The following is a 26,577-nucleotide window of genomic DNA, read 5'->3' as shown; positions in this document are numbered from 1 at the left end:
CTCAAATTTATCATGATAGAATTCTGATTGCAACTTTACATCTAAAAAAAAAAGAGAAAGAAATAATAATAATATTATTGTTATTATTGTTATTATTAATAAAAAAAATAAAATAAAAATCTTGCTGTTGAGCCAAAAAGGTCAAGATGCCAGAAGGTAGAACGAGTCTTACCTCGATTCCTGCCTGGGAGTATCAGCTGCACGTCCAGCGGCTGTGTGTGTGTCTCTGCCACGATCTGCAGCGGCTCACAGGTAAAAGACAATTTCAGCTTTTCAACGTGTGACTACGTCACAGTGATTAAAGGTTAACCCACCCTATCACATAACACTGGTTTACTTCCAATGACGGCAGTAAAAAGAAAAAAACATACACAGACGACCTAAGATGCCAAGACAAAGCTAATCTTTAATATAGAATCGAAAGCAATGTTGAGTATTGAATATTGAATATTGCAGAAATTTTCAGAAACCCTTGCAACTTTTTTTTCTTTTTTTTTTTTACAGTCTACAAATAGAAATTGATTTCACTGCCCAACAATCCATCTGTCTGTTGCCACGTCACAGCTTATCAAACCCTAAAGAATGAAACTTAAAAAAAAAAAAAAGCGCCTCCTCACCAGAAAACTTGAGGCTCTGGCGTCGGCCGGCCGGCCCGGAAGATCACATCTGTCAGGAAGGGAGCGAAGGATGAGAACAGAGAGGCGTGATGACCGCGGGAGGATTAGAGGCTTAGCTAAACAAGCCGGGGTGTCTGAGCAGCGGGAGAACACGCATGGATAATTATCAGCAACGGCGGCCCTTCCCCTGTGGAAATGCGGCGGGGGAAGGCGGCCATCCTCCGGGGGGCAGCGGCAAGACCCAACTGGGACGCCGTCAGCGCGACGTCCTGCTGGGTTCTTGCCCATGTGACGGCAAATGGAGCAACAAGGTTCAAGTTCTCTAATTGCATTCTTATTTCAAAGCTATTCTGCATGCGGGTAAATCGCCCAAAGCGCAACCTTTGATAAATGTTGACGTATGCTGATGATACTGTCTGAACTCCATGCAGCAGCCACAGCAAAAAACATTCAAAGATTATTGCACTTTAAAAAAAAAAAAAAAGCCCAAAAACATAGTAAATTTTAGAGATGAGCCTCCTTGTTTCAGTTTAATCCAGTCTGTTCCAGGGAGCAGCGACCCGACTCTGGCTCAGCAGGTTTTCAGGAAGCGGCCGGACTCAATGACAGACTGGTGGTCCGAGAAGGAGTTTTTTCCCCCCGACATCGACATCAACATCAGTATCCTGTCTCCTGACTCAGGTGGACGTCACCGAGTTCTGCAGGTAAGAGGAGGGGGAAAAAAAGTTGCTGTGAAGTCGTTGGGTTCTTTATGAATTATCGCGTAATGCTGTAGTGAATCATTCTGGCCTAGTTGCCAAAAAAGGGTCATTTTGAATGAAAATTAGCAACTTTGAAAAACAGGGGGGACCATTTAGAGCAACTTGAAAGATGGTTTTACAAATGTTTCTGTCACAATCAAAATGGACCAATCAGATTTCTTCTTTTTTTGGCAAAAGTCGGCATCACCGAACTGAACTCCAGTCAGTCGGGAGCATCAGTGCCTCTTTTCTTATTGCTTCTCCTTCTTCTGCTTCCTTCAAGGGCGGCTGCAGCCAATCGCCTGCCTCTATCTGACCCTCTGCTCCCCTGAATCCTCTCTCATACCGTCCAACTTCCTGTCTCTGCTTCTCTCCTCAGTGTCCCTCACTGTCTATGTGTGCAACCCGTCCTAAAATTGAGACTCAGACGTATTAAAACCCCAGACAGTTTGCTCAACTCTGCGGTGAAACCACAAACAGCCAACCTGTGCCATCACTTGTTGTTTTTTGCTGCATCATTTTCATGAATTGCCTGACCGGGCATGAACCAGTCATTGGGTAATGACAAGCGGCGCTGAACTGGGAAAATTAAATTGTCTCAGATTGATGCAATCGGAGACACTCACACTGGGCGATAATATCGTTGGATTTTTGACGGCAGTGCAGATTGGTCAAGGTCGTTTAGAGGTCAAAGGGAACTCCAACTCAGACTTGGATACTTTCACTAGTTATTCTGCAGCCTGCTGTGTTTACACGCTGGAGCATCGTCTCTGCCGCTCTGGCTGGTCGATACTGTTTTTAACAGGCGGATTAAATGGCTACGGAACCCTTGACTTCGCACAGCCAGACGGACTTTTAGTGTTTTCTGCAGTTCAGTCACGGCATCCAACTGCCCGTCAGTCCGGGGATGCATTCGTCTTGCGAAACTTTAGAACAATTGCACCCGGAATCATGGAACAGAGAGTGAGTGAAGATACGCTAGACACAGGGCGTGTCTATTGAGAGGCTGCGTATAGTCCATTGAAACCTGTCATCATGAGATCTTCAGCAGGACGGAATATCAATTTGAACGTCTTGATAGCGCAACGTAATAACACGCACACATGCAATAAATGTCTGCGAGGCAAAAGGTTTGTCTGAGCAGACGGAGGCCGAGCGTCACCCAGTTGGCTGCAGACCATCCAAGGAATCCAAACTGCATGCCACCCTGCTGTTTGCTTGGTTTTCATCTTGACGTGAGCTTCAAGTTTGACAGCTTGAAAGGAAAATAATAATTTTTAAAGGGCTTCAATATATCTATATATATATTTTGTTTTGAGGGGTTTTTTTGTTTTATTTTGTTTTCAAGAAATGGCTGTTACACCACGCACTTTCCTGAAAGTGATTGAAGCTTGAGAAGTAAAAGGATGGAACTTTTTTTTATAACTGCCGGGGAGTTGCTGTTGTCAGAAAACCGAGGTTCAGCGCCTTTAAAGAGCAAGACCATTCTATTATTAGTGAATGAAAACACAAAGGTTATTTAGTCTCTGTCGCTTGTCAATCTCTTTTAATTTGGCACACTGGATCTGTCTGTCTGCCTGTCTGTCTGTCTCTCTGTCTGTCCGTCCATCTATCTATCTATCTATCTATCTATCTATCTATCTATCTATCTATCCCTCCGTCAATCTGTCTGTCTGTCTGTCTGTCTGTCTGTCTACAAGATTATAATCTCTTATATAATAAACGGGCATGGTGCGGGATTTAAAAATCTACTCGCTCTGATTGACTCGTGTCGCAGGAACAACAACCTGTGACTCGCGGGGATGGGAGGAGGAGGGGTTGGATGAGGGGGCACGCTTGGATGAAGGTGGGTAAAATAAATAAATAAATAAAAATCCCATCCACCGACTCTCTTCTTCGCTCCGTGACTCTCGCTCGCGATCTGATTGGCTGAGGAGCTCCGAGCAGAGCCAAGGATGCCCGTGCGCTCGGGCAGTGCGTGGCCGGATGCGAGCGACGACGGCTGACTCTCGCGCCGCGTGTTGCACGAAGATGCTTGTGCACTTCAATCCAGTCTTCTCAACTTTCCCCGAGTGCGCATCCCGGCGGGGAGTGTCCGCTTTGTCTGGTTTCGCTGTTTGTTTGTTTGCTTGTTAGTTTTTCTGAGAGATGCGCGCAACATCCCGCTGCCAGCCGGCTGTGATGTTTCTGGAAGCATGTTGTGAAATCCCTCTCATCATCCCCAGCATCACCACCATCACCGCCACCGCCACCAGCAGCTCCTCTCCCTCCTCCACATCCTCCGCGGAGTGATGGGTTCCAAGTTGACCAGGCAGAGGAGCCTCGACCTGGACACCAAGTTGTCCAGGCGGAGACGCCAGCGGAGCGAGGCTCCGGCGGAAAGCGACAGGAGCGGCGGCGGCTCCGGCAGGGACTTGTTGTTCACCTCGCTGATGCTCAAGTCCGACAAGCTGCCGGGGATGCTGCGGAGGAGCAACCCCTGCCCGTACGTCAGGCGCGTGGCGTGGATCCGCGACATCCAGCGGCTGCTGCGCGAGCAGAAGACGGAGCAAGCCGCCGAGGTGCTCAGACTGCTGCGGAAGGTGAGGCCAGCGGTGCGGCGCCGGGCCGGGCCGGGCACGGAGCGGTGCGTGTTGTGGGGCTCCATATACAGACGTGGTGCTGCGCCAGAAGGTGCGCAGTTTGTGCGGTAATGCGCAGGGAGAAAGAAAAAGTTTTGCAATATTGTATATTTCCAAAGAATATTTCTAACAATTTGAAATTTCAAATGTTCTTTGTTATCCTGTCTTTCCCCCCCCCCCCTCCAGAAATAATTGGATCAAGTTGTGCATCCTGTTATGTAACCTCATCCTGGTTTCATGCAGATACATGGAGTGAATGATTAGTCAGAGTATTGCAGAGTACTTTTACATGGAGCACATGTCTGAGCAGGTGTCCGCCGTTCAATCATTCAAAAAAAAAACAACAACTTAAAGTCAGTCAGGCTTCGGCTGTTTGCAACTTGTCGTGAATGTTTGACATCCTGACTGACGTGTGGAGAGCGGACACACGTCTTCTTCTCCTTTTTCTTCTTCTTCTTTTTTTAAAATAATAATCCCGACCCTGTGGGAGTGAGGCTGGTGTCTCCTCTGGCGAGACGCTGCCCTGAATCAACCACCTGTTATGACTGGAAGGGATTTGCCAGGAAGCCATCGGCCTGCATGTTCTGAATAGTCAATCAGCCCCGGAGCCACACAGTGGAGTGATTATATCCACTCATTTCCTTCACTATCTCATAAAGCAGAGCACATGAGCCTCATTTATAAAACAGCACTTGCGTTCTTACATAACCAAGATATTATCTTTGGGCTGTTTTTTTTTTTTTTTTTTTTTTTCATTTCATTTCAAATATTTTGTCTTAATGAACAGCCAGGAGCCCCCTTTTTTTGCGCTTCCATCCGCAGAATCCTCTAAGACTGAGGCTTGAAATAAACCTCACATAAAAAGCCCACACGGGCAGAAGCGGCTTATAAAACCTAAGCCGACTCCCGCATTCGGTTTTGTTTAACAGCTCCGAGTTAATCTGATGCTTTTCCCGCATCCTGCACCTTTGTGTCGACGGCCTGTCTCGATTCTCAGCTGCAGCCGAGACTTTTTTTTATTCTTTTGATATACTGTCAGTCATATCCCCTCTGGCTCAACCCTCCTAATATTTGTCCAAACTAAATAGAACAAGAAGCAGCAGCAGCAACTACGGGAGCTCTCTGTGAGCTTTCCCCGCGTGCTGCCTGCTGGTTGCCGAAGGTTTGATCAAAGCAGGAGGAGGTTTCAAGTTCAGACAAAAACAATTCCAATCAAGACACCCTCACCCCCACCTTGCTCACCCTCACCACCACTCCTACTCCACCCTCCTCTGTCTCAGAGGCGCCCCTGCCCATCTGTAGTCTTTTCTTGAATAAATTATAGCTGGGAATGCACAGCGAGCAGAGTGTGGGAGCGTGATGGAGGGGGGAGTTGAGGAACAGAGCCGCACCCAGGTGGTGGTGGTGGTGATGGACTTTATTTCTTTTTGCACCGAGCTCTATATCTGTGCGAAGCAGGTGGGCAATGATTCATGCATCTGCCCCGCCGTGACTTTTCAGAGATTTGCTGCAACTCAGCATTTCACCACCATCTCCACCGCTGCTACTGTAACCCGTTGCTGGGGCCCCGAAGCCAAGTGTGTGACTAACCACACTTGAGTGCCGGCGGTACATCTCCCCCTCGTTGCAGAGCAGCTTTTTCTTCCCCCCCACACCCCCACCCCGCGCTCCCAGAAGCCGACGGTTTCCGAGATAATCGACGCGGAGGAGGAACCAATCACGTTGCTGCCCTCCTCTCGCCGTATCTCTGCCAGGGATCCGCCCCCTGGGCCTCGGAGTTAATTAGTTTGGGATCTCCTCGATATTCATTAGCAAACATCGGATCGGCGGATATCAATTACAGCTGACAGCATGCGCAGACAGTCACCAGGGGGAAGCTGCGAGGAAGGCGCTAATTGTGTTGCTCTCTGTAGCGAGAGGCAGTCGTACCGTCGTAGCAGCGCGTCTGAGTTTGCTGAGGTTCATTCCGCTGTTTCCTCCCCGGTGTTCTGTCGTGTTGTGTTGGGTTTTTATTTTGTTTGTTTTTTCGTTTACTCTCCTTGCTGTGAGGAAAAACATCTCCTTCTGAAAATGATCGGGAAGCTAATTGGGCTAATTGTCATGAGGAATGTGAAAGAAGACAAACAGTATATTTTCTTTTTACTGTTGACTGGTCCTTTTGGTCTCTGTCCTACGGTGGCCAACAAGGTACACAAGCACCACAATCCTCTTTTTGTACCTTGTTTAGACTTGTGTTTGTGAATTTGCATCGTTGCCATACCTGAAGCATGAGGCAGTTGAATTGTGTTTGGCCTTTGTCGGCCACCGTACTGTCCAGCTAAAAATGATTGAGCTTGAGCTTTTCAAGATGGCTCGGCAAGACTTGAGACCTGAAATCACTGCAAAATTTGCATTTATTTTTTTTGTTCAAGAACGTTCCCTTATGTCCGACGAGATACAAGCAACTGTCACGAAAACAACAGGGATGATTTTACAGCATTTTTCCATGCAGACACAGGAAAACTACAGTAGGATTGAACTTCCCTGCAGCTTACGAGGCAACATCGTCCCCGAGGACGTGTTTAGAACATTCGAGCATTAAAAAAAAAAGGAATGTGACATGTGACTAAGTTGACATTTTGACCTCGTCCTATTTCCCCGTTCACACTCGCCGGAGGCCAAGCTTGGTTTCTATGACTCCTCTTGAAAAGAAGAAGAAGAAATAGAAGAGAAAAAACAGCTTTCAAGTTTGTTTTGTCGACCATTTGCGACGTTCAGCTTCTGAATGGTTGCAATAAAAGAAGCGCGTTATTGTCGCTGCGATGAGGAGCATCAGTCCAAGAGCATAAAAGAAAGTAAACAAGGTTTTTCACCATCGTGACATGTTCCTCCCTCCGAGGCGAGGGGGGAGGAAGGGAGAAGGGGTTGCAGCGGTGGATTTGTCACGCTTTGTAATATGCTTAATTGGATTCTAATGAACTGCGTGTGTGGGATGATGCTCCGCGCTACGGCATTCGTCCCTTTATTCAGACTTTATGACGAGGCAGACGTCAGATTGGATTGTGCAGCTCGGGCCAGGACACCGTGTGATCCTTCCCGCCGACGAGCAAGCCAACGTGTCACGGCCCCTCGCCATCGGGGATGGGTCGCAATAATCCGCAGAATCCGAGGACGACGTGCTGCTCTGTTGAGCCTCGAATCCGCAAAAACAAAGACAGTCCTGGCAGTTTCCTCTGCTGTTACGTGATCAGTAAAAATCACCTCCGTGCTTCCAGATATGGACACACGTGGCTTCCCAACGCCCCACTTTGCTCTAAATGGGGTTTATTGAAGGAAGGGGGAGGGGGAGGGGTAGGCCTGGGGGACAACCTGACGTCGGAGGAAATCCCATGTAGCTCTTCTGTAATAAATCAAGGCCTGGAGGCCAGAGGAGGAGGAGAAAATTGCCGATGGAAGTTTCCCGAGGTGCCTCCAAGCCGATGGAGTCAATGGAGCAGCTTATTTTATTACTGTAGTACGGAGAACTTCACCAAATCATCTCAGCCGGTTGTTATCTCAACATCTGACTAGCTCATTCCAACGACTGTGCAACGGCAACACAAGATTTTAGGAGAACCAGGAGAAAATTTTACCTGAAAATTAGATCTTCATCACTATAAAGTTTTCCGTTTAATGCTCTTTCCAGACACTAAGTGTCGGGATTTGTCGCCTCACAGCAGATGGATCTTCTCAGTTTGGAGGTCTCAGTTTGATTCACCCTCCATGAAGTAAGGAGCCTGACAAACCAGCCGGACTCCTGGCTCAGATTGCAACTGAAAACCATAAAAGATAAGACAAAGCGCTGCGGCGGTGGGATTCTGCATGTGAGCTCGACTTTACATCTCGTTAAAAGAGGTGATTTGACTTTTATCTCGGGGACATAAATCACAGCGGCCACTAAAAGCTTATCAGCCAGCAGCGCAGCCAAGGGGTGCAACACCAACAACAAAGCCCAAACAACGAAGGCCATCTGCTCCCAATAAATCTCCCATAAACTATCAACATTAAACCAAATCTCACCATGACACAGCTGTTTTGATCTCTTTTAAATTTTTAACTTAATTGTTTGTTTGTTTTTTAAATGATTGAACTGATTGTTTTGTCTTTTCTTTTTTTTTTCTTGCTTTCTGTTTTTCAGGATCTGGGCCTCCAGGGGACGTCGCTCAACGACATCCTGTACAAGAACGCCGCCTTCCTCAACCTGGTGGACCCCATCTCTCACGAGCTGCTGCTGAGCCTGGCCCGGGACCTGCAGTGTCCAAAGAGGGTACGGAAAAGAGATCCGCCCTTAGCTCGGCGCTAATTAGCAGCAGGCTCTAGAGGATCTGCATCTGCTGTGTGTCAGCCACGCCCAGGTGCACGTGTCACCGCCGCCGCCGCCGCAAAAACTGTCACTTTGGCTCCCACTGAATGCGATAAAAAAACAAATCTCAGAGGCGTGAAAAAAGCATCACTGTTAACCATTAGCATCAAGGATCACTTCACGCCTGCCGGCGTCCGCGGAACGTGTGCAGCACTGGGTGACACATTAACGTTTATTACGTCTGCGCCGCGGTGCATAGAACACAGGGTCTGCGTAAAAGAAACCACTCAGCTGCAAAGGTCTTCAGGGACTCATTAAAAAACAAGAGAGGACGAACCCGGGGCCGTCGGGATTCACTCTGCGGCTCATCGAGGGGGAATTGAACGGCACCGAAAACTCAGCGTGTGATGACATCTTGGCACCAAGTCCATGTTGCGATAGTTATTGCCTTTTTTTAAAAAAGAAAAAAGAAAAAATGGATCCTGATAAACATGTTGTAAGTTTTAATTAAACAGCAACTTTGAGACTATAAACTGGCCACCGCAGCTCGTATCAGCTTATGAATTCGGATGAACTTTGACCTTTTTTCTCTCTCGGACTTTTCATTCAAAATGCTCCCGCATGTCAAACTTCACATCAGATCCCCACTGTGTCTCCAATCTGTCAGTGAACAAAACACCTCAACACCATCTTTGCGCAACAGTCTCTGTGCACTTCGTATCTCTTCTGCCTCCACGCAGACCAACAGAAGGTACAACTAAGGTTTGTTTTCAGCGGGAAGCAGGAAAAACTGAAGAAAAAAAATTCATGCTAAGTGCCCAAGCGAACATTACAAAGATCTACTGAGGGCCCTCTAGTGGTTGCAAAAGGAATAGTTATAACCAACAAACTCTGCAGACAGAATCCTGATTGAAACGGCTAAAATAGTCCAGCTGCAGACTAGACTAGACTCCCTCAAGATGCTTGAATTAAAACAGACCAGTGATACCAAGCCTAATGGCAGCTTGTCCAGTATTGTTAGCAAGTGGAACAACAACTAGACTGACATTCGCATCCACCTGTTGTCGTGTCTAGTTGGAGCTCCGCCGTTGCACCGGCGAGTCGATACGGTCAGTCAAATAAAATGAGTGAATCGCAAATCATCCGAGCAGTGCGGCAGCTCCGCCACCTGCAGCCTGGTGGCGACGCAAATGGCATGCAATGAATTTCACCTCCGATTTTAGAATAACCAGTGAGTCGGGAGTGACGGGAGTACACACACACGCACGCACACACACACACACACTGAGCCCACTCCTCCAAACTAGAGCTGCAGCAGCTTATCTCTGCTGGGAGGTGACGGGCTGCCCTCAGATAAAAGTGGCTGCAGTGCTGGTTTCTACTCACCGACGGCCAGATGATAATCACCTGTGAGGGACTCTAATCTCATCGCCGTGTGCTTTAGTGAGGAAAAACCCTGGAGGAAAGGAGGAGCGGAGGAGGTGGAGGAGGGTGGGTAAGGGTGGGGGGGAGATGTTCTTCCTGCCTGCCAGCCTGCCTGCCTGCCTGCCTGCCTGGTTGGCTGGCTGGCTGGCTGGCTGGCTGGCGGACTCAGTGGGACGTGATGAGGATGCAGAGAGGCCCAACCTGCTGGATTCAAGGGCCTCTGGCAGCCGTCCATCCACCCGCCCCCACCCTCCTGCTGGCACCGCCCCCCACCCCCACGAACCCCCTCCCCCACCACCAATGCTGCCATCACCACCGCGCATTAACGCGTATTTACACTAAACAGACTCTGGATGCTTCCGAGTCTCATCACCGTCCGTGTTTTCTTGCGAGCGCTGTGATTGGCTTCCCCTCAGCGTCTCCGGGCTTCCTGCTCTTTTCGAGCCGAGAATGCGACGCCGTGCGTCGTCCAAGTGTCTGGATCGGGCTGTTTCAAAGTGTGAGACGTGTGTGTTTAGTTGCCCAGCAAAGACAACAACAACGACAACAAGAAAAAGAGTAAAAAAACGGCATCAGCGGTTAATCGCCTTAAGGTGAATTGTCCCTGTCTGTTGCTGTGTCGTTCTCTCCTCCTCCTCCTCCTCTTCCTCTTCCTCACCCCCCTCCTCCTCCTCGCCACATTGCCTCCCTCTTGTTGTCGTGTCGTGCCATTAATTAGATTTACTCTGGCCTGCACAGCCCATTCCATTTAAAGCCTTTGACAGAGGGAGGGGAGGGGGGAGAGGAGGAGGAGAAAGATGAGGAAGAGGAGGGGGAGGAGAAAGAAGCGCAGGGGAGGCTGGCAAACAAATTAAAGTTTTGATGTGGAACATGTTTGAAGCCCCGCATTCAAAGCAAGAAAAAAGAAAGTAAATCCATGATTCACAGGCCCTCTGGCGACCATAATAGACTTTTAGCTCCGTTTTCTTTTTATGCCTCCCGTCATAAACACACAATTCACACTGTTTTTTTAATCCCCCTAAAATCCAGCGTTCTCCTTTTTTATTGCAAACCAGATTTATTCCCAGCTTTGTTTCCGTGTGCAGGAGAACGAATCGTTCAAGGCCACCAACAAGATCTGCCGCCAGCTGATCTACCACCTGACGCCCCACTCCAAGTGGACCAAACAGAGTGTGCCCAGGAGGAAGTCCCAGGCCTGGTGAGTGTTTCTGCTCCCCCGCTGCCAATGGCAGCAGATGATGGAGTCGCAAGAGCCTCGGTGACTGAGATATCAGGGGAGCGGTGGCTGGATTTACAGCACATGGTGCAAGTGACCCAGTTCTCTTTCAAAAAAGCTAGAAAAAAGTGGGCAGAAAAAAAAAAAAAAAGCTCAAGGAAAGTAGCAACATTTTCAGATCAGAATCAGGCTGCCGGATCGGCTCTGATTTAGGCTGAAATTCAACGTTCTTAATTAAAAGTTCAACAGGTTGTTTTTTTTTTCTTTCTCTCAGCCGGGTCGGGTTTATTTACGACACAAAGGGATCAATTATTGCAGCGTCTGCGCCCAGAGCGACCTCGGCTGCGAACAGGGATGTCATAATTATGGTAATAACAAAAACAATAAATAAATGGATGGTTGGTTTCTCTTTTCGGATCCTTTCAAGTCAGCACCGTCTCATCAGCAGCCACTTGAACAAATCTAAATTAAGTAGCTGCCACTGGCGTGTAAACAAACAAATCCAAATTTTGTTCTGTTTTAATGTTGATGGCTGCTTTTTGAAGGGCCGCGTCGCTAATTGGGTCAAACCAGTTTTTCCTCTCAACGGCACCGTCAGCACAGCCGTGTTTGTTTACGACTCAAAGGGATCAATTACTGCGGCTCAACTCGACCTCAGCAGTTGACAGGAATATTCCCAGTGAGTCTCGGCAGGGCTGGAACTGAGATTGGTGCCAAACCCTGATTTGGAAAAAAAACAAAAAAAACACACTATCAGAGTATCAGACGGTGAACTGATTGTTTGTTTTCGCACTTGTCTTTAAACACCACAGTTTGTATTATACACAGATATTTTTTTTCACAACTCTGAATTATTAGTGTGATCTTTCTGAGGGGAATCAATAGCTGCGTTTCCATTGTAGTTTTTCGCAAAATCAAAACAACATTTGTAGAATTCCGATAAAGTACAAGCGATTTTTTTTTTTTTTTTGCGAAAAGCTCATCCCACGAAATTCGATATATATCGCAACGTCTGAAAAACCACCTCACGAGAGCGTCTGTTTGAGAGGTTTTTCGAAGTTTCCATGACCAGTTTTTTATTGCGATATTTAGGCTTTTTGCAATTCTAGGGGTAATGGAGAAGCAGCTAGTGGCCCTGAAGGCTGAGTGACTGAGTGACTCGGCAAAAAAGAGCAGCCGAGCCAGTCGACCAGACTGATCGTTTAAAAGCAGCCAGACGGTTGCAGACACCAGTCAAAGTGAGCAACAGGTCGACTGGTGGAGGCGAGATATCACGTCTGATGATGATGATGATGATGATGAAGATGATGGCGAGGCCGCGGCTCCCCGAGCAATTAACCCAGATCGGAAGATTTTATTTATTTATTTGTCGTTTTCGACAGCTTGCATGCCGCCTCCCGGGTCTCTTGGTAGCAATAATTTGGAAATAGCGCCGAGCAGAAGAGCAGCAGACTGTCCCCGCGTGCTCTTTATCGAGCTTCTGGTCTGTAGCAGCAGCAGCAGCAGCAGCAGCAGCAGCTTTATTTCATATGTAAGTCCGTGTTTGCCTGCAAAATCTGTGTTTTTTTCATTACGGTGGCGCTCACGCGGCTCTAAATGCTCCTCTGTTATTGATCACCACGTCTGCACCCCCCCACCCTCCGCGTCCCCTCTATCTCTCCCGCCCCCCACACCTCCTCACCCCCCCCCTCGCTCCCAGCCCCTCGGCTACTCTTCCTATTTTAAAATCTCTTTGCTTGCATTGATTTTTCCAGCTCCTCGGGGGGGATCTCTTCTCCTCTCCTTCTCGTGTGAGAGTCTATTTTGCTCAGCATCGGTTGCCACACAAACAAGCACGCACACGCGCGCACACACACACACACACACACACACCACAGGTCCTGCTGCAGCTCGAGCGAAGTGTCAGACTCGGAGGAGACTCGCCCGCTCGCTGATTGGAAGCGGGGTGTTTTTCCCGCTTTCTTCTCGTAGCCGCGCGGCAAATCGATCCGGAATCTGATCTTTCCTCGCGGTGCTGAGCAATGGCAGCCAAAGAGGTCTTTTGTTGCATTCATGCGCTCTCAAAAAAAAAACAAAAAACAGTTTTTGCATTGCACAATCGGAGCACGTCCCAAAACGAAGTCTGTCTGACCAGGGTTAGCGAGTAATCTATTACTAAGTAATCCACTACTGTAATTAAACTGCAGTTTCATTCATGTTAAGAGGACAGAGGCAATATTGCAAAATGTTCACTTAAATAAAGTTCATTCCAAAGCACTGAGCAACTGTTACTTTATCCTTTTTTAGCTAAAGTAACTTGTAAAGTAATCAGTAATAAAGATTATTTTTGAAACAAAAGCAGTTAAAGAAGTAATTAGATGACTTTATTATGGATTAATCAGTAGTTGCATCACTTTTATGGAGTAATCCCAACATGTCCGACAAAGACTTGCAAATCGTCCGCGGCTGAGGCGTTTTGTTTTTCTCGGAGCTTCACATGCTGGAGGCGTCTGACTCACTTTATTATCGTGAAGGCAGTTCAATTTCTCCTGCAGGTTTGTTGTTGCGCTGCTGGGTTCCCAGACGAGGTTCTTAGTCATAGTAATTGGAGATATTGAATTTCAAATTAATCAAGCTTATAAATCCATATATACGCATAATATACATACATACATATATTTTTTTTATGATACTGTAATTGGCCCCTTCCAGCACGTTTCATTTCCCACAGACTGGGACTCTGATGCTTCTTCTTGCTTCTTCAAGCAGCTACATCACAGACACTTGACAGTCAGGCTGTGTTTCAAGACGACGGCTGAATCCTCGTGTTCGGCTCTGCGGAGCAAAGACCGGCAACGTGCAGCGGGAACATTTGCAGCAGGCTGGTGGGTTTTTTTTTCTACCTCTCTTCACTAAAAGTAGGGTGGAGCTGAGCACCGAGAGGATCGCGGCTGTGACAGTCGCTGCCCGAGCAGGTGACTCTGCCTGAATCATTTCACGCTTTTATTTGCTTTCAGGCAAGTGAGTTTGGCGACAAATGTTATTTGCCTGCAAAGACCTGCACAGACCTGCAGATCGAGTGTTGCAAAGGTGAACGTGGCACTGCGGGTGCGACGGTTCAGAGGCCTTGGGACATCATTTTGCTTGACACGTCGGTAAAGTAGACGGTAAAGATGGGGAGACGATAAAGTGACTTGTTTAAACAGAACAATCTGATTTTTTTTTTTTTGCTTTAGGCCTGCTTGAAAAAATTTCCCAGATCAGTTCTTGGAAGTAATAGACAACATATTCTTGCAGTTTATAGAAGTACAGCATACAAAAAGTAGCAAAGTCGTTGCTTTGTTCATCTTGTTCTTTTCCTGAATTATCAACAGCTTGTATCTAATTGGCCTGTGATTTATATATGTGTATATATCTGTGGCTCTAAACATATTGCCTGTTTTTTTGTTGCTGCCTTTTCTTGGCGTCCGTCGTGTACAAATCTGCCTCGTAGCGAAGAAGCTTGGTGGCGACTTTGGGAACAGCCAATAGCTGCCGAGCGGTTGGCTGCACAGTTGAGTCTTCAGCTTGGTGAGAGGTGCCACAATCACCGCGAGTGACCAGTCAGAGTGAAAACACGTCGTCCACAGGGAGAAAAAAACCCTCCGTGCCATTTTTTTATGTTTTTGTTTTTTTCCTAGAATTACATCCAGCGTTGATTAAAAACAAAAGGCAAAACTTAAAAGTAAAAGTAAATTCTGCAGTGTTCTCCTCAGCAGCAGCTGTTGTTTACAACTCTCAGCAGCTTCCTCTTCTTCTTCTTCTTCTCCTCCTTCCTGGTCTGAGGTGTTTGGAGCAGCTCTTTATACTGTATGTCTGGGAATCGGATTCAGTCCCATTTCATATTCTCAAGATTGATTGATAGCCCTTCCGTCGGAGGTTGACAGGTTGAGCGTGTGCCAGACTTTCTACTGGGCCGTACTGGAGTCAGTCCTGGCTGAGCTCCTGATCTTCAGCTATACGGAAGATCCTCCTCCCCCGTCAGCGGCTACGTGCCGTGTGTCACGAAGCAGCCCGACCCCGGCCTCGGAGTGACTCGCCCTCGCCCTCGTCCTCTCGGCTTCCCGCCTGATTTCCCCCCTCCAGTCGTCACTCAAAGCTCGTCCCTCCGTGACGAACGCTCGGCTTTCTCCTGATTTTTTTTTTCTTTCCTCTTTATGGGCAGCGACACACGCCACAGCGATCCGTCGTTACGTTGCCCGGAGGACGACGCTTCGTGTGCGCTTGCTGGTTTGTCAGATGGCATAATTTCGTTCCCGCATGGCTGCTGGCAAGGAGGCTTATCGCGTAGAAAAGTCCACTGCAAACTTCCACAAAGAGCCAATGGGCTGTTAGATTTAGCAAAAAGTAATGATATAATTTTAAAATAATACAATATAAATGTAACTTAATGAAGGCAAGTGAAACAAATCATATTTCAGTCATGTATAGGTTCCGCCTCTACAAGTGACGAGTCGAGAACAGGTACAAATTGACGCATCCATGTTGACAAGCTCAAAATCTAAAACATTTTCCCATCAGAGGAACTCAGGAGCCAACAGCTGCAAGTCGCCTTTTTAAAACCACCAAAGAAGACGAAGAAGAAGTTTATGAAATAAGTTCTACATGCGTTTTCAACGGGCTCTTCTTCACGTGGAAACACAAAACACATTAAACTGCAGGCACCTTCTGGCTCGGAATATAATGCAGCACCTGTCGACAGGTGTGTGCATATAAATTGAAAAATTTTCATAACAAATTACCTGCTGGAACCACTGGGATTTTATTCTTTGTCGTGCATATCAGATTTTCTCATCCTTCCCTTCTCACGGCAGGCTTTTTTTTCCCCCCCATGCACATTTTCGATCTCGTGCTAGAGCAAAAAAAAAAAGAAAGAGCGAGAGAAAAGGACTAAATTGCTCAGGTGTCACGCCATCCTCTCACTTCTGAGTCACTCCTGGGGAGGCATTAGCTGCTGAAAATGGGTCTCGGAATCTGAGCCTCCCGACTTTATTCAGTGGAGCGAGGAAAGTTGAAGACATCTCGCTGAAAGTCTGGATGCTTGTTAGCATTTTTTTTCTCTGCTTTTTCTTTTCACATATAAATATATATATTCTACTCCAGATTCCTCGACAGCTTTTCTGCGGCTAATCACAGAGGATGTGCTCTCCCTCTCTCTTTCTCTCCAGTTTTTTTCGGCTTCTTGCTTAAGCTAATTTGCTCTAATCTTTGAGGAAATCCTCTCTGGCTCTCCTCCTCGCTGTCGCTTCCAACGGACTGCTCACGGTCACCTGATCCCTCCGCAGCCGTGGAATCGCTGTTCGGGCTCTGCACCTTCCGCTTCACTCAGCTAAATTATCTGGCTTTTTTTTTGTACATTTGTCTTGTTTTCTTCTGTTTTCGAACCTGACGTCGCTGGCGAAACAACGCAGTACTGCAGCCAACTATCAGGGGGCCGTCCACAACATTTCCCACTTGACCTCTGTCTCAGGGTGGTCGGTATCCAGTCGAGGACATCGAGCTCAAAGGAGTCGTGCTACTTTATGGGACGATATGCTGCGTGTAAAGCAATAAAGTCGTAACTTTCTAGACAGTCAGCAGAGCCATTCCAGCGCCGAGTTACGCAACCCGTTTACGAGCGTCGCCGGACTGCTTTACTTTAAGGCCGCCGGCCGTGTGTTGTTGTTGTGTTGTGGCCAAGGCTGCAGATGTGTGAGTCTGTCCTGCAGCGTTCAGACCGCCGCCGCTGCCGCCACGTCGCACCTGCAAAAACAAACTTTGTGCACATGAAGAGGCGTCATTTGCCTTTTCCCAGTTTCCCAGTTCTGCAGCAAGGCTACACACCCCTCCCCCGTCCCCTTTACCCCCCGCAGTGTGACCTTCTGGCCCCGGCGGGCTCTGACTCAGCAGGCCTGACCCCTGTCCGCTCTGACTGCCGAGGGGCGGAGGGGGCAGCAATCTGACGGACAAGGCGGACGAAGAAAAATGAAAAAGGGATTTTTTTTTTTCCTCAGGACAGATTTCTACCGTCCGAAAGGATTTTTTTGCCTTCTCCGGGGCCGCGTCCGTCTCCCCTCGAAGACGGAGCGTTCCACTCGGCTGCCGCACTCAACCTGCACCGTCGGCTTCCGACTTGACCTCTTGCTTTTAATAGAGGCTTTAAGAACCAGCCAGCAGCCTGGCAAATGAATAATTGAGGGGCTTCCCACAGCACAGACTCCAGATCCTGGAGGATGAGGGGGAGGACGAACAGATGCTCGGTATCCGCCGCTCCAGTATCCGCCGCTTTCGACGGCATGAAATCCAGGTTAAACGCGTCGGTCGGTAAACAACAGCCGACGCAGAGGGATTGAATCTCGTCGGCCTTTTGATCCATCGAGGTTATTAAATGTAAATCTCGGATGAAGCTCAGAGGAAAACCTGCCTTTTTGTCCCTTTGATGCTCATTGATCCCACGGTTGAGCAACTTCCACCCCCCGCCAACTCCTCCCTCGCCCCCCTCCCCCTCCCTCACCCTCTCTCCCCCGCCATCTTAATGCTCATTTCATAACCACGACTTGACAGCGAGCGGCAAAAAGACGCAGCCGCGATCCGCCGTTACGTAACTGAAACTGTTTTTCTATGTGTTCTGTCGCTTTACCCCCCTGCCCCCTCACACAGCCGCCTCCTCACCCCCCCCCAACCCCGCCTCCCCCTCCCCCCCTTTTTATAAGCGTGTCGTTTGTCACATCGAATCAAATCGCGGGTGAATTTATAGCGAGGCGCCTTTTGCATTTTTACACGCTACGCCAATGCTTTTTGCGGTACATTCTGTGCTAAGAGGTTTCATGATCATTGGCACAGCGCAAATAAGAGCCTGTTTTATCGAGGGGAGGGGGGGGCGGTCGGGGGTGTCGGGGGAATCGCGCATCATCCGAGGTAATCCGCCTCACCGCATTCACGGCGCCGCCGATGGTGTTATTTTTGGTACCAAAGTGAGATTGAAGAGGAAATTTTCTTTCTTCCTCCTCCTTTCATGTTTGCAGCCGTCGACGGCGTTGTTGCGTGCATTTTGTATGTCGCCCCGTGCGTGTTTGTTAGTTTGTTTGTTTATTTGTGAGGGTTTGCGCCCGGAAGAAACGTCGCAGCAGTTCGTCACGTTCCCTCCGCTGGTGCTGGGGAAAAAAAAAAACCCGCCTCCTGGAGGGACGTTGTGCTGCGGGGGTCACGTCACCGCTCGGGTCTCATTCTGCCAGTACGGAGGAAAAAAAACCCTCGGAAACACACTTTTATGTTTTGAAAGATGTTCGGAGCAGCTGTGCGGATCAGTAACGTGATTATTGCCCACGTTTTCCTTCAGAATCCTGCTGAAACTCGCACGAGATGTGAGAGCCCTCCGCCGGCGACGGCTGGAAACAAAGGAAGGCCTCCGTCATCTCGTTTCACAAAAAAAGACATTTTAATCCACATCCACAAAAATTAGTTTCGGCGGCCTCTTTTTTTCCCCCGGAAAAAAAAAAGTGCAGTTATCTCGCCGGGCCGCTGGGTTGGTGGAAGCGGTCGCGGCTTTCATGTTTCCCAGCACATTTCCCGCAGAAGCGTGCGATCAGTCTGACAGTCGCATTAGAGCGAATTTAACTCTCTCTTTTTTTCTTCCTGAGAATGATTCTGGAGGAGTCTCATTAACAGAGGCCAAACTGTCCCCGAGGGCCCGAGCTTCACACTTTCAGTGGCTGAAAACTGGGTTAAAGTCAAACTGCCGGCTGGTTGCAGAGGAATCTGATGTGCAGCAGCGACGCTGAGGTCCAGCAGCAGCAGCAGCAGCAGCAGCAGCAGCAGACTTCTAGCAGCAGCTCGCTTTCACCGGACGGGTTTGTTCATCCCGGTGCCGGCGGGCCGATTCTCCCACGACTCGGCCGAGACGAGCGCTGTGCGTGTTTTATACAGACGGCCGCAGGCAGAACAGCTCAGATCGATGGTGGGAACAAACAGGTCGGGACCAAAGCGTCGATGAAGCAGACATCGACCGGGTCGTGTCCCACGGTGCTCTGTGTCACAGCTTCCCACCGTCCACACTCTTTTTTTTTGTTTGTTTGTTTGGTTTTTGCAGGAATGAGTCAAACGTCTCCCGTTCAGCTCGATCAGCAAGAAGCGCTGTGGAGCCCCTGTTTGATTTTCTTTTTCCTTTTTTCTCTTCTTCGCTGGTTACATCTCACAGTCCATTTTTGAAAAAGTAGGCCGTGGATTTTGCAACCAGACCAGAAAAAAAATAAGCAAAACAGTATCACAAAATGTCAAGGGAAGGATATTTTTTGCTGTGAGACAACCATTGCTAGCGCTACAGTAGAGTTACAGTAGAGATGTAGGCGTGAAATTCAAGCCAAAATATCTCTGCTTCCCCCTAGTGGCTGGCAGACCATTACGTGTCAGCGTTTGAGTTAGCTGAATTAAAATCTGACCCCACGAAGTTAAATAAATGTTTTATTCAAAAATAATTTCCATCCTTTTAGGTCCGGCTGATAAAAAAGTTTATTTTTCATTGATTTAATCCTTAACTCCAATGCAAACCAAGTGCTTCAACAGCTCCAAGCTATGTCTTGGACCGGTTCAGATTTTTCCAACTTAAAATGAATCCGCCTCGTTTAACCTTTGGCAGCTCTCGTTGAAAACGTCAGAAAATAAAAACACAGCTGACGCACATCCGCATGCGATCGCAGGCACAGCGACGGTGCCAGACGCACGCAAACAAAGGTCAACGGCCCCGAGTGAATCAGCAGGTTTTTCACATCACAGCAATAGTCCAGCATCAAATCCTACAAGAAGAGAAGCTTTTCGAGACATCAACTGCTGCAGTTGAAGTTGCACTAACATCCAATCCTGCAGAAGCCGTCGAATCTCAGAGGTGGCAACAAAAAAAAAGGAGGTTGAATCATAAATATGATTTCTTTTGAGACACCAGACAGCCTTTCCAAAGCCATTGTTGCATTTATTCCTCCAGTAAATGAACAGCGGGATAAAAATATGACCCCTGGAACCTGCCGTCTCTTGATGTATAACTGATTCATGAGAGTAAATGAAGTGGAACTTGTATTCTGTGTGGGTGGACCGAAAAACATGTCTCTCCTGCCATCTGCTTTTAACGCTGGCAGAGTGTCGAAAGATTGAGATTTTTCTCCTTTTTTTCCCATGCAGGTTACAGGGTTTTATTCGGGAGAGTCTGACGTGCTGAGGCTCCACTCTTTTCATTTCTTTCCTTTGAAAAGACCTCCAGCGGGTGGAGGCAAGTGATTTGCAGGGCGGTGATGAAGCAGACCGGCTCTGATGATGAGCGCTAATAACATTAGCAGTATCATGAGAAAGATGCGGAGCTAAGCAGAGACACTTGACGGTACAGAGAAAGCAGTAGTTTGACCTGCGTTGACCTTTTGGAGGAGAGTCTGTGGACGTAACGTGCAGCACGATTCGGTAAAACAGCAGTTTATGGTCGACACCAGACACTCAGAAAACACTTTCCTCACACTCCACATTCATCCCAAGCAAGTTGTAAGACACGGACCAAATGCAATACCACCGGCAGATACCATGGGGTCACTGCTGAGCACGTTCAGTTCAAGAATTCAAGACTGGGAAATAAAAATAGAAAATGAGAAACAAGAGAAGAGAAGAGAAGATGATAGAAGACAAGCAGTGCTATAAAAAGCAACAATGGAACAAATGTACAAGGCTCACAAGACTTGAATGAGTTTTTTTTCTGTCTTAAAAAAAAAAAAAGACAAACATGCTCAAAAGTACAAAGTGCACATTCTTTCTTGTCACTGATTATCACTTTGACGCGCTAAGATGCCTCGTCAGGTGCTCTTTAATTTATGACATTGGACGGTTGGCTTAGAGGACGGGAACTCCAAAGACTTTGACTCTTCAACACAAAAACAGGCAAAAAGCAAAAGAAAAACAAAAAGCGACTCAGACACACTGCAGGCGTGTCTGAGTCGCAGAATCCTTTAAAAAAAAAAATCAAAAAATTTTTCTGACCCTGTCTACAGACTTTGTCTCTTCGCCTTCGCTCTCATTTCAAACAAACCTTCCCGGTTTGTTTGAAATGGTTCCCACCTCTGGGTTTTACATAACCGCCGTACAGCAAAGACCCCCTGCTCAAACGTGTGAAAGTTAACAACATCCCCGAGGAAAGGCGCGAGCGCGCTCCGAAAAAGCAATTAGGCGGCCTGCCTCCAACCGCTTTTAGCCAGCCAATAGTTTGACACACGAGAGTCGCCGCTTATTAGATTCCTGCGCTGCGGAGGAGGAGGATGTCAATAAATGCATTTCCCTCAGTTTGCCTTTAAATGAGTCCCGATGCAGACGGCTGTTTTCCGACGCTGTTTATGCTGCTCGACGCCCCTTTGAAGTTGCCTGTGCGTGTCGAGTCAGGTCCGAGGCGATGTGCGGCGCTGCCCACGAGCACGGCAGCCACATCAGAGGAGGGGGAGGAAGGGATGGGGGGAGGGAAGGAGGCGGTCGTCGGGGGCAGATGAGATGTTTGTTTTGCCTTCGCTTTCTTCTGCTGCTGCTATCATCTCGTGGCGATGGTCTGCAGTCCCGCACTGTGGCTTCTGACAGGCGCTAGCTGTAGCCCCCGCGGCCGGCCGAGCGGCCTGTGGGAGGACGAACTGCCCACAGAGCCGGGATTTGTCTCATGTAAGAACATCTTTCTTGCAAAAAAAAAAGAAAAAAGAATAAAACATGCAGGCTGCGCGCGCAGGTGGATCCAGAGGAGAACAGAAGAAGAAAAAAAACCTCAGAGAAACAAGGAGAGAGAACAAGGCTGTTTCTCATAATCAGCTTCTATTATGGATGAGAGCAGCAGCTGCGTTCTGGATCTGTGAGGATCGCAGGTCCAGAGACGGTCGCTGTCGCAGCTTCGTCTTCTTTTTTGACTTCTGATTCAACCGTCAAAGTGGAAAACATCCAACAAAACTGGCTGCAGTTAAAGTCTCATGTTATGCAAGATTCCCAACAACAGTTTGTTCATTTACTCCCTCTCTTTCAGGGAGAGCGTTGTCAAATACATTTACGATTTATGATGTCACAAAAGGGCGCCGCTAGCTAGTCTCAGATTGGTAGCGTCGCTGTCGCCCCTGGAGACCACCTTGTTTTCGTCCCCTTCCAGAGAAGTTGGAGGTCCTTCCTTCCATTTTAGCAGGCGGCAGCAAACGGAGAGCTAAGTGTGCCTATTGGCTGTAGATCTATGCATCTGTGGAGGGTTTTTTTCTTGGCTTTTCCCTCATGGCCTTCATGCAACATGCCTCTGGGTTGAAACATAAATAATCCCAGCTGCTCTAACAAATTTTTACGGGTGGATTCACAGCCAAATATTTACATATTCTTGGCGTTTGCTTTCAGTTCCCTGCTGCTGAAAACGCAACAAATCCTGAACTGATGCGAAAACACAAACAGTTTCCTTCTCCTGCTTCTCTGCTAACTATCGAGAAGCTCCTCGGTTTTCTCGTTGGCTTTCTCTTAAACCAACATCGACGGCGATCATCTGAATCCACAATTTGTCCAAAGGAGCCGGAAAAAGGGCCAATAGGATTTAAAAGAGACAAAGCAGCCGAGCGGCAAGATTACAAGGCTGAGGAAGGAGACGAGCAACACAGCGAAGCAGAAATGAGGAAGTTTGAAGGAGGGAGAGTTAAATTATGGCCTCAGCCCAGAATCAATAACACTGCGAATGAGTGGCCGTTACACACATATACACAGCAGCGCCGGGGGGGCCTGGAGACGGATGTAAACGCAACCGGCCGCTGATTTATAACCTTCCCAGACGGAGCCCAGAGTCGAAGGGAGAGAGAGTCGCAGGATAATCCTGCCCTGTGGCCTGAGGAGCGTTTTATTTCCTTGTGTTAGTCAGATTTGTGAAGCAGCGGCTCAGCTCGTTTGGCAGGTGTCCTCCTCAGGACTTCCTCCGAGCCGGCGTGCTGGTAAAAACAAAGGTGATGACAAGGCAGCAGCTGCTGCAGCAGCAGGACTTCTCACGACTCGGCCATGCATATTTAACCACGTTCCTGCACGCATGCAGGAAACGTTCTGTCTCAACACTGCTAGGCGGCTGGAGATACTGAGATCCATCCCGGCCGACCCCGACTGGACCTGACTGACCACAACCAACAACAACCGCTCCAGACCGACCTTGACTGGCCTTGACTGTACCCGACTGGCCCCAACCGGTCCTGGCTGGCTCCCCGTCGGGATCCTTTCGCGCCCACCGTCTCACCTGGCCTGAGATGTAGCCCCCGTTTTTATTAGACAGCTAATTTAGCTTTAGCTTCTCTAACCTGACTTCCATTGAACCTTCAATTCCTCGGACTGAGAAACCCCTGCCGAAATGTTTTATTTTAGACACTCAAGAAAGTCTTTTGCTCTGCTGGTGCTTCTGTGTCTGTGGACTCTTTGAAAATGGCTAAAAGACGATTTTGTTTTTTGTTTTTTTGGTTTGTTTGGTTGCAGCATTAAAGTTGCTCAGCTCGAGCAAAAGGCCTCATGCAAGGTGTCTCTCAACACTTGAAACAGTTAACTGGTCCTTGAATATGAAAAACAGCCTCCTGATTTATTTGTGAATCTATTCACTGTGTCTGCTGCTCAGGTTCCAGACACATGCATTTAAATGCAAAAATTGCCCTTCTGCAGGCTTTGCACTGAGCTCCTCTCCCTCTGGTCTCCATTAAAAGACTCAGCGGCCCCACCCTCATTAGCCCACCTTCAACACGTCCTGCAGCAAAAAGATGACTTTTTGTTGTTTTGCTTTTTGTCCTTTTTTATTGTCACTGACACGTTTTTTGTTCTTTGTTTTTTTCCTCCTCTGATAGCCTGAAGACCACGCTGAAGAAGAAGCTGTCGGGCGACGTTGTCAACCTGTCGGGCATCCCGCTGTCCCGCCGGGACGTCCACCGCGTGGCCTTCTACCTGCAGAGCAGCAGCGACGCCGTCTCGGCGGTGGACCTGAGCTTCACTCAGCTGCAGGACGAGAGCCTGCGGCTGCTGCTGCCTCACCTGGGCCGCCTGCCCAAGCTCACCATCCTGGCCCTCAACGGCAACCGGCTGACGCTGGCCGTGCTCAAAGACCTGACGGACGCGGTGAAGGACCCGGTCAGGTTCCCCTGCCTGGCCTGGGTGGACCTGGGCAACAACGCGGACATCTTCACCGTGCCGCAGCCGCTGCTGGTGGCGCTGCGGCGGCGCTTCGGCCTGCGCAGCAGCCTGCCCACCATCTACGAGTACAAGGAGGCGCTGCCGCTGGGCGGCTACTGCCCCAACCTGGAGACGTCGCTGGAGGAGCCCAGCCTGTACGAGGAGGCCGAGGGCGAGGAGGAGGAGCGAGAGGAGGAGGAGGACCGGCTGGAGCTGCAGGCCTGGAGCCTCGGGGGAGGAAACTCCTCCAAGAGCCTCCAGGTGCACTTCTGCGAGAGGTGATGAGCTTGAGCTTCGGTCCGGAGCTTTCGGCCCCTGAGTGGAGCCCCCTGCTGGTGAGCTGGTGGTGGCAGAGACGTTCAAGCTCACACCGGTCCACATCAGTCCAACAGGAAGTCCGTCCAGCGTCTTTTTGTGCTCTCACAAATCAGCAACCACCGCCGCGGTCCACTGGAGGCTGTTTAGTGCCTTGCTCACGGGCACGTCGGTTCAGTTCACACACCTCTAGTTACCCAGCTGCAATCTTGTCGTTTTTTTAGTTTTTTTAGTTTTTCAATTAAAAAAAGCATGCAAATCTCCCTTTTTTTTTTAACAGTCTTTGCGCTTTGCGCAGTTAAGATAGCGTGTTGCTAATTGCCAGCATGTAAACGTCGCCAAGCATCACGTTGATGGGAAAAACTTCCTTTCATCGACTTTGATTTTTGTTGAATCGCAACAGAGTGAAATTTTCATTTTGCAGTGCAGTCAGGTTTTATTTTTCAATGAAAGCATAAAAAAAAAACTTTAACTGTTATAAAAGGTGAGTTGAGATGAAGGGCAACAGACAACCGGAATTAATTTTAACTGTTGAAGTCCAGTCTTGAAGCTGCAGCATCAGTCACACACACACACACACACACACACACACACACAGTGTGTTTGTGCTACCGGTGAACTGATTCGCTCATCCACAGGTGCAGATGGGGAGTGAGGGATCGATTTCTTTCTTTGTCCATTTGTTTGTTTTTGTGTTGTTGCTCCACAGACAGGACGCCGGCGGCGGACCTTCGTGTCCGACGGTGGTTCATGAATGATTCCATTTATGAGTCAGACTCGCAGCGACAAAAGAAACGGCTGCAGCATCAGATCATTTTTCTTGCCGACACAGAGACTCTGGAGCTGCGGCAGCGTTTTCAGCTCTTCTTCTGTTACTGCTGCACGGAGGAAAATGCTAATTCTGATGTGGGGCTTTGTTTTTTCCATCGGTACATCTCACACTTTTCTTTTTAAAGCCGGACAAATATTTTTGCGACGTGACACGGCGTGTTTACATGTGTGTTGATATGTCATGTTGGGATTTTGTTTTTCTTGGACATTCTTCCCTGCATGTGAACACCAACCAGTGTACCAGTCCAGCCCCCTGATCTTACTGTGTTGTTATTCAGGAAACACAAAAAATATACTGTTAATTTATGTGTACAGGAATTTTAATGAAGTGGATGTTTGTGTGTGTTGGAGAGAAAGAGAGAGAGACAGAGTGTGTGTCTTTGGGGGGGTGTATATCAAGGCCGTGTCATTTTGAGCGTGCACGTGTTGTGAGCGTGTGTGTGTGGACCAAATTAGTAGCTTTGATGGTGGAAGTGAAATGTTTACTCATTTGCACTTTAAGGGCGACTCTGTCCCTGAATGCACGAGCTCTTTTGTTTTAACGCCTCCTTGTTCTTCTCGTTCTTGTTCTTGTTGCCGTCGACGTGAAAACAACTCGACCACATCCTGGATGCGGTGTTTTTCCCTCGCCTTGAGAAACCCGATCCATCGGCCGTTCCGCAAAATGTCACCGTGATAAAAAAAATATATAAAAAATGAGCCGAAGAGTTACTTGTTTTGTTTTTGGTTGTTTTTTTTTGCTTCATTAAGTCGTGATTCGTTCTTCGAGCCCCTGTGATGTTTGCCTGCTCTTGCTTCCAAAAAAAATACTGAATTTGAATAAAAATTTGCCTTTTGTGGAGTTACGCATGAACTTCTTTGAAGGAAAAAAAATACAGTGGAATAAAAGTGCCATTGAAACAGGTGGCAGGTAGGATTTCAAAGGGCTCCTCTTCGTGCATTTGGCTTGCAGGAAATGTGACCTAAACAAATAGACGTTCGCACAAATCAAGAATATTATCGCAGAACGACCCGGCTCTCAAGTCAAGGTCACAGTTCCCTACAGGTTTTGACCACTTTCCTAATCAACAAGTCCTTAGCTAAGCACAATAACCACACACATTGGCACCAGCGCCCATGTTTACGACCTCCTGATGAGTGATTGTCCTGTCTTTACAGCAGCATCAGCTAATCTTTAATCTTCCGAGGCTGAGAGAGACATTGTGTTTATCGCTTGGGAAATAATAAATCTCCCCCTCCTGGCAGGAACAAACACACGATGTTCTGAAGTTCATCTCAAATGTACATTGTGGAGCATCGTCATGTCGTGCTATTTATGTTAACGCAAACA

General features: G+C 48.1%; 1 protein-coding gene across 3 annotated transcripts; it reads left to right on the top strand.

Annotated features, from left to right (window-relative positions):
* Positions 1 to 160: 160 nt before the first annotated feature.
* On the top strand, positions 161 to 26,088 carry lrrc75bb (leucine rich repeat containing 75Bb). 3 transcript variants are annotated; one of them, XM_076045019.1, is made up of 6 exons: positions 161 to 1,321; positions 3,135 to 3,203; positions 3,583 to 3,939; positions 8,135 to 8,263; positions 10,810 to 10,922; positions 23,780 to 26,088. In XM_076045019.1, exons 1-6 carry the CDS (start codon positions 1,043 to 1,045, stop codon positions 24,381 to 24,383), a joined length of 1,551 nt encoding a protein of 516 aa, XP_075901134.1. In that variant the 5' UTR covers positions 161 to 1,042; the 3' UTR covers positions 24,384 to 26,088. The 3 variants fall into 3 exon arrangements, with proteins under 3 accessions (XP_075901134.1, XP_075901135.1, XP_075901136.1); XM_076045020.1 differs by lacking the exon at positions 3,135 to 3,203; XM_076045021.1 differs by lacking the exons at positions 161 to 1,321; positions 3,135 to 3,203 and having other exon boundaries at positions 3,219 to 3,939.
* Positions 26,089 to 26,577: the final 489 nt, after the last annotated feature.

The sequence above is a fragment of the Nelusetta ayraudi genome, unplaced genomic scaffold (assembly GCF_046127955.1).
Source record: "Nelusetta ayraudi isolate G7.1 ecotype Tasmania unplaced genomic scaffold, CSIRO-AGI_Nayr_v1 ptg000083l, whole genome shotgun sequence".
NCBI classification, from domain to species: domain Eukaryota; kingdom Metazoa; phylum Chordata; class Actinopteri; order Tetraodontiformes; family Monacanthidae; genus Nelusetta; species Nelusetta ayraudi.
Note: the sequence above shows the minus strand (reverse complement) of the source record. Positions and strands in the feature narration are given on the sequence as shown.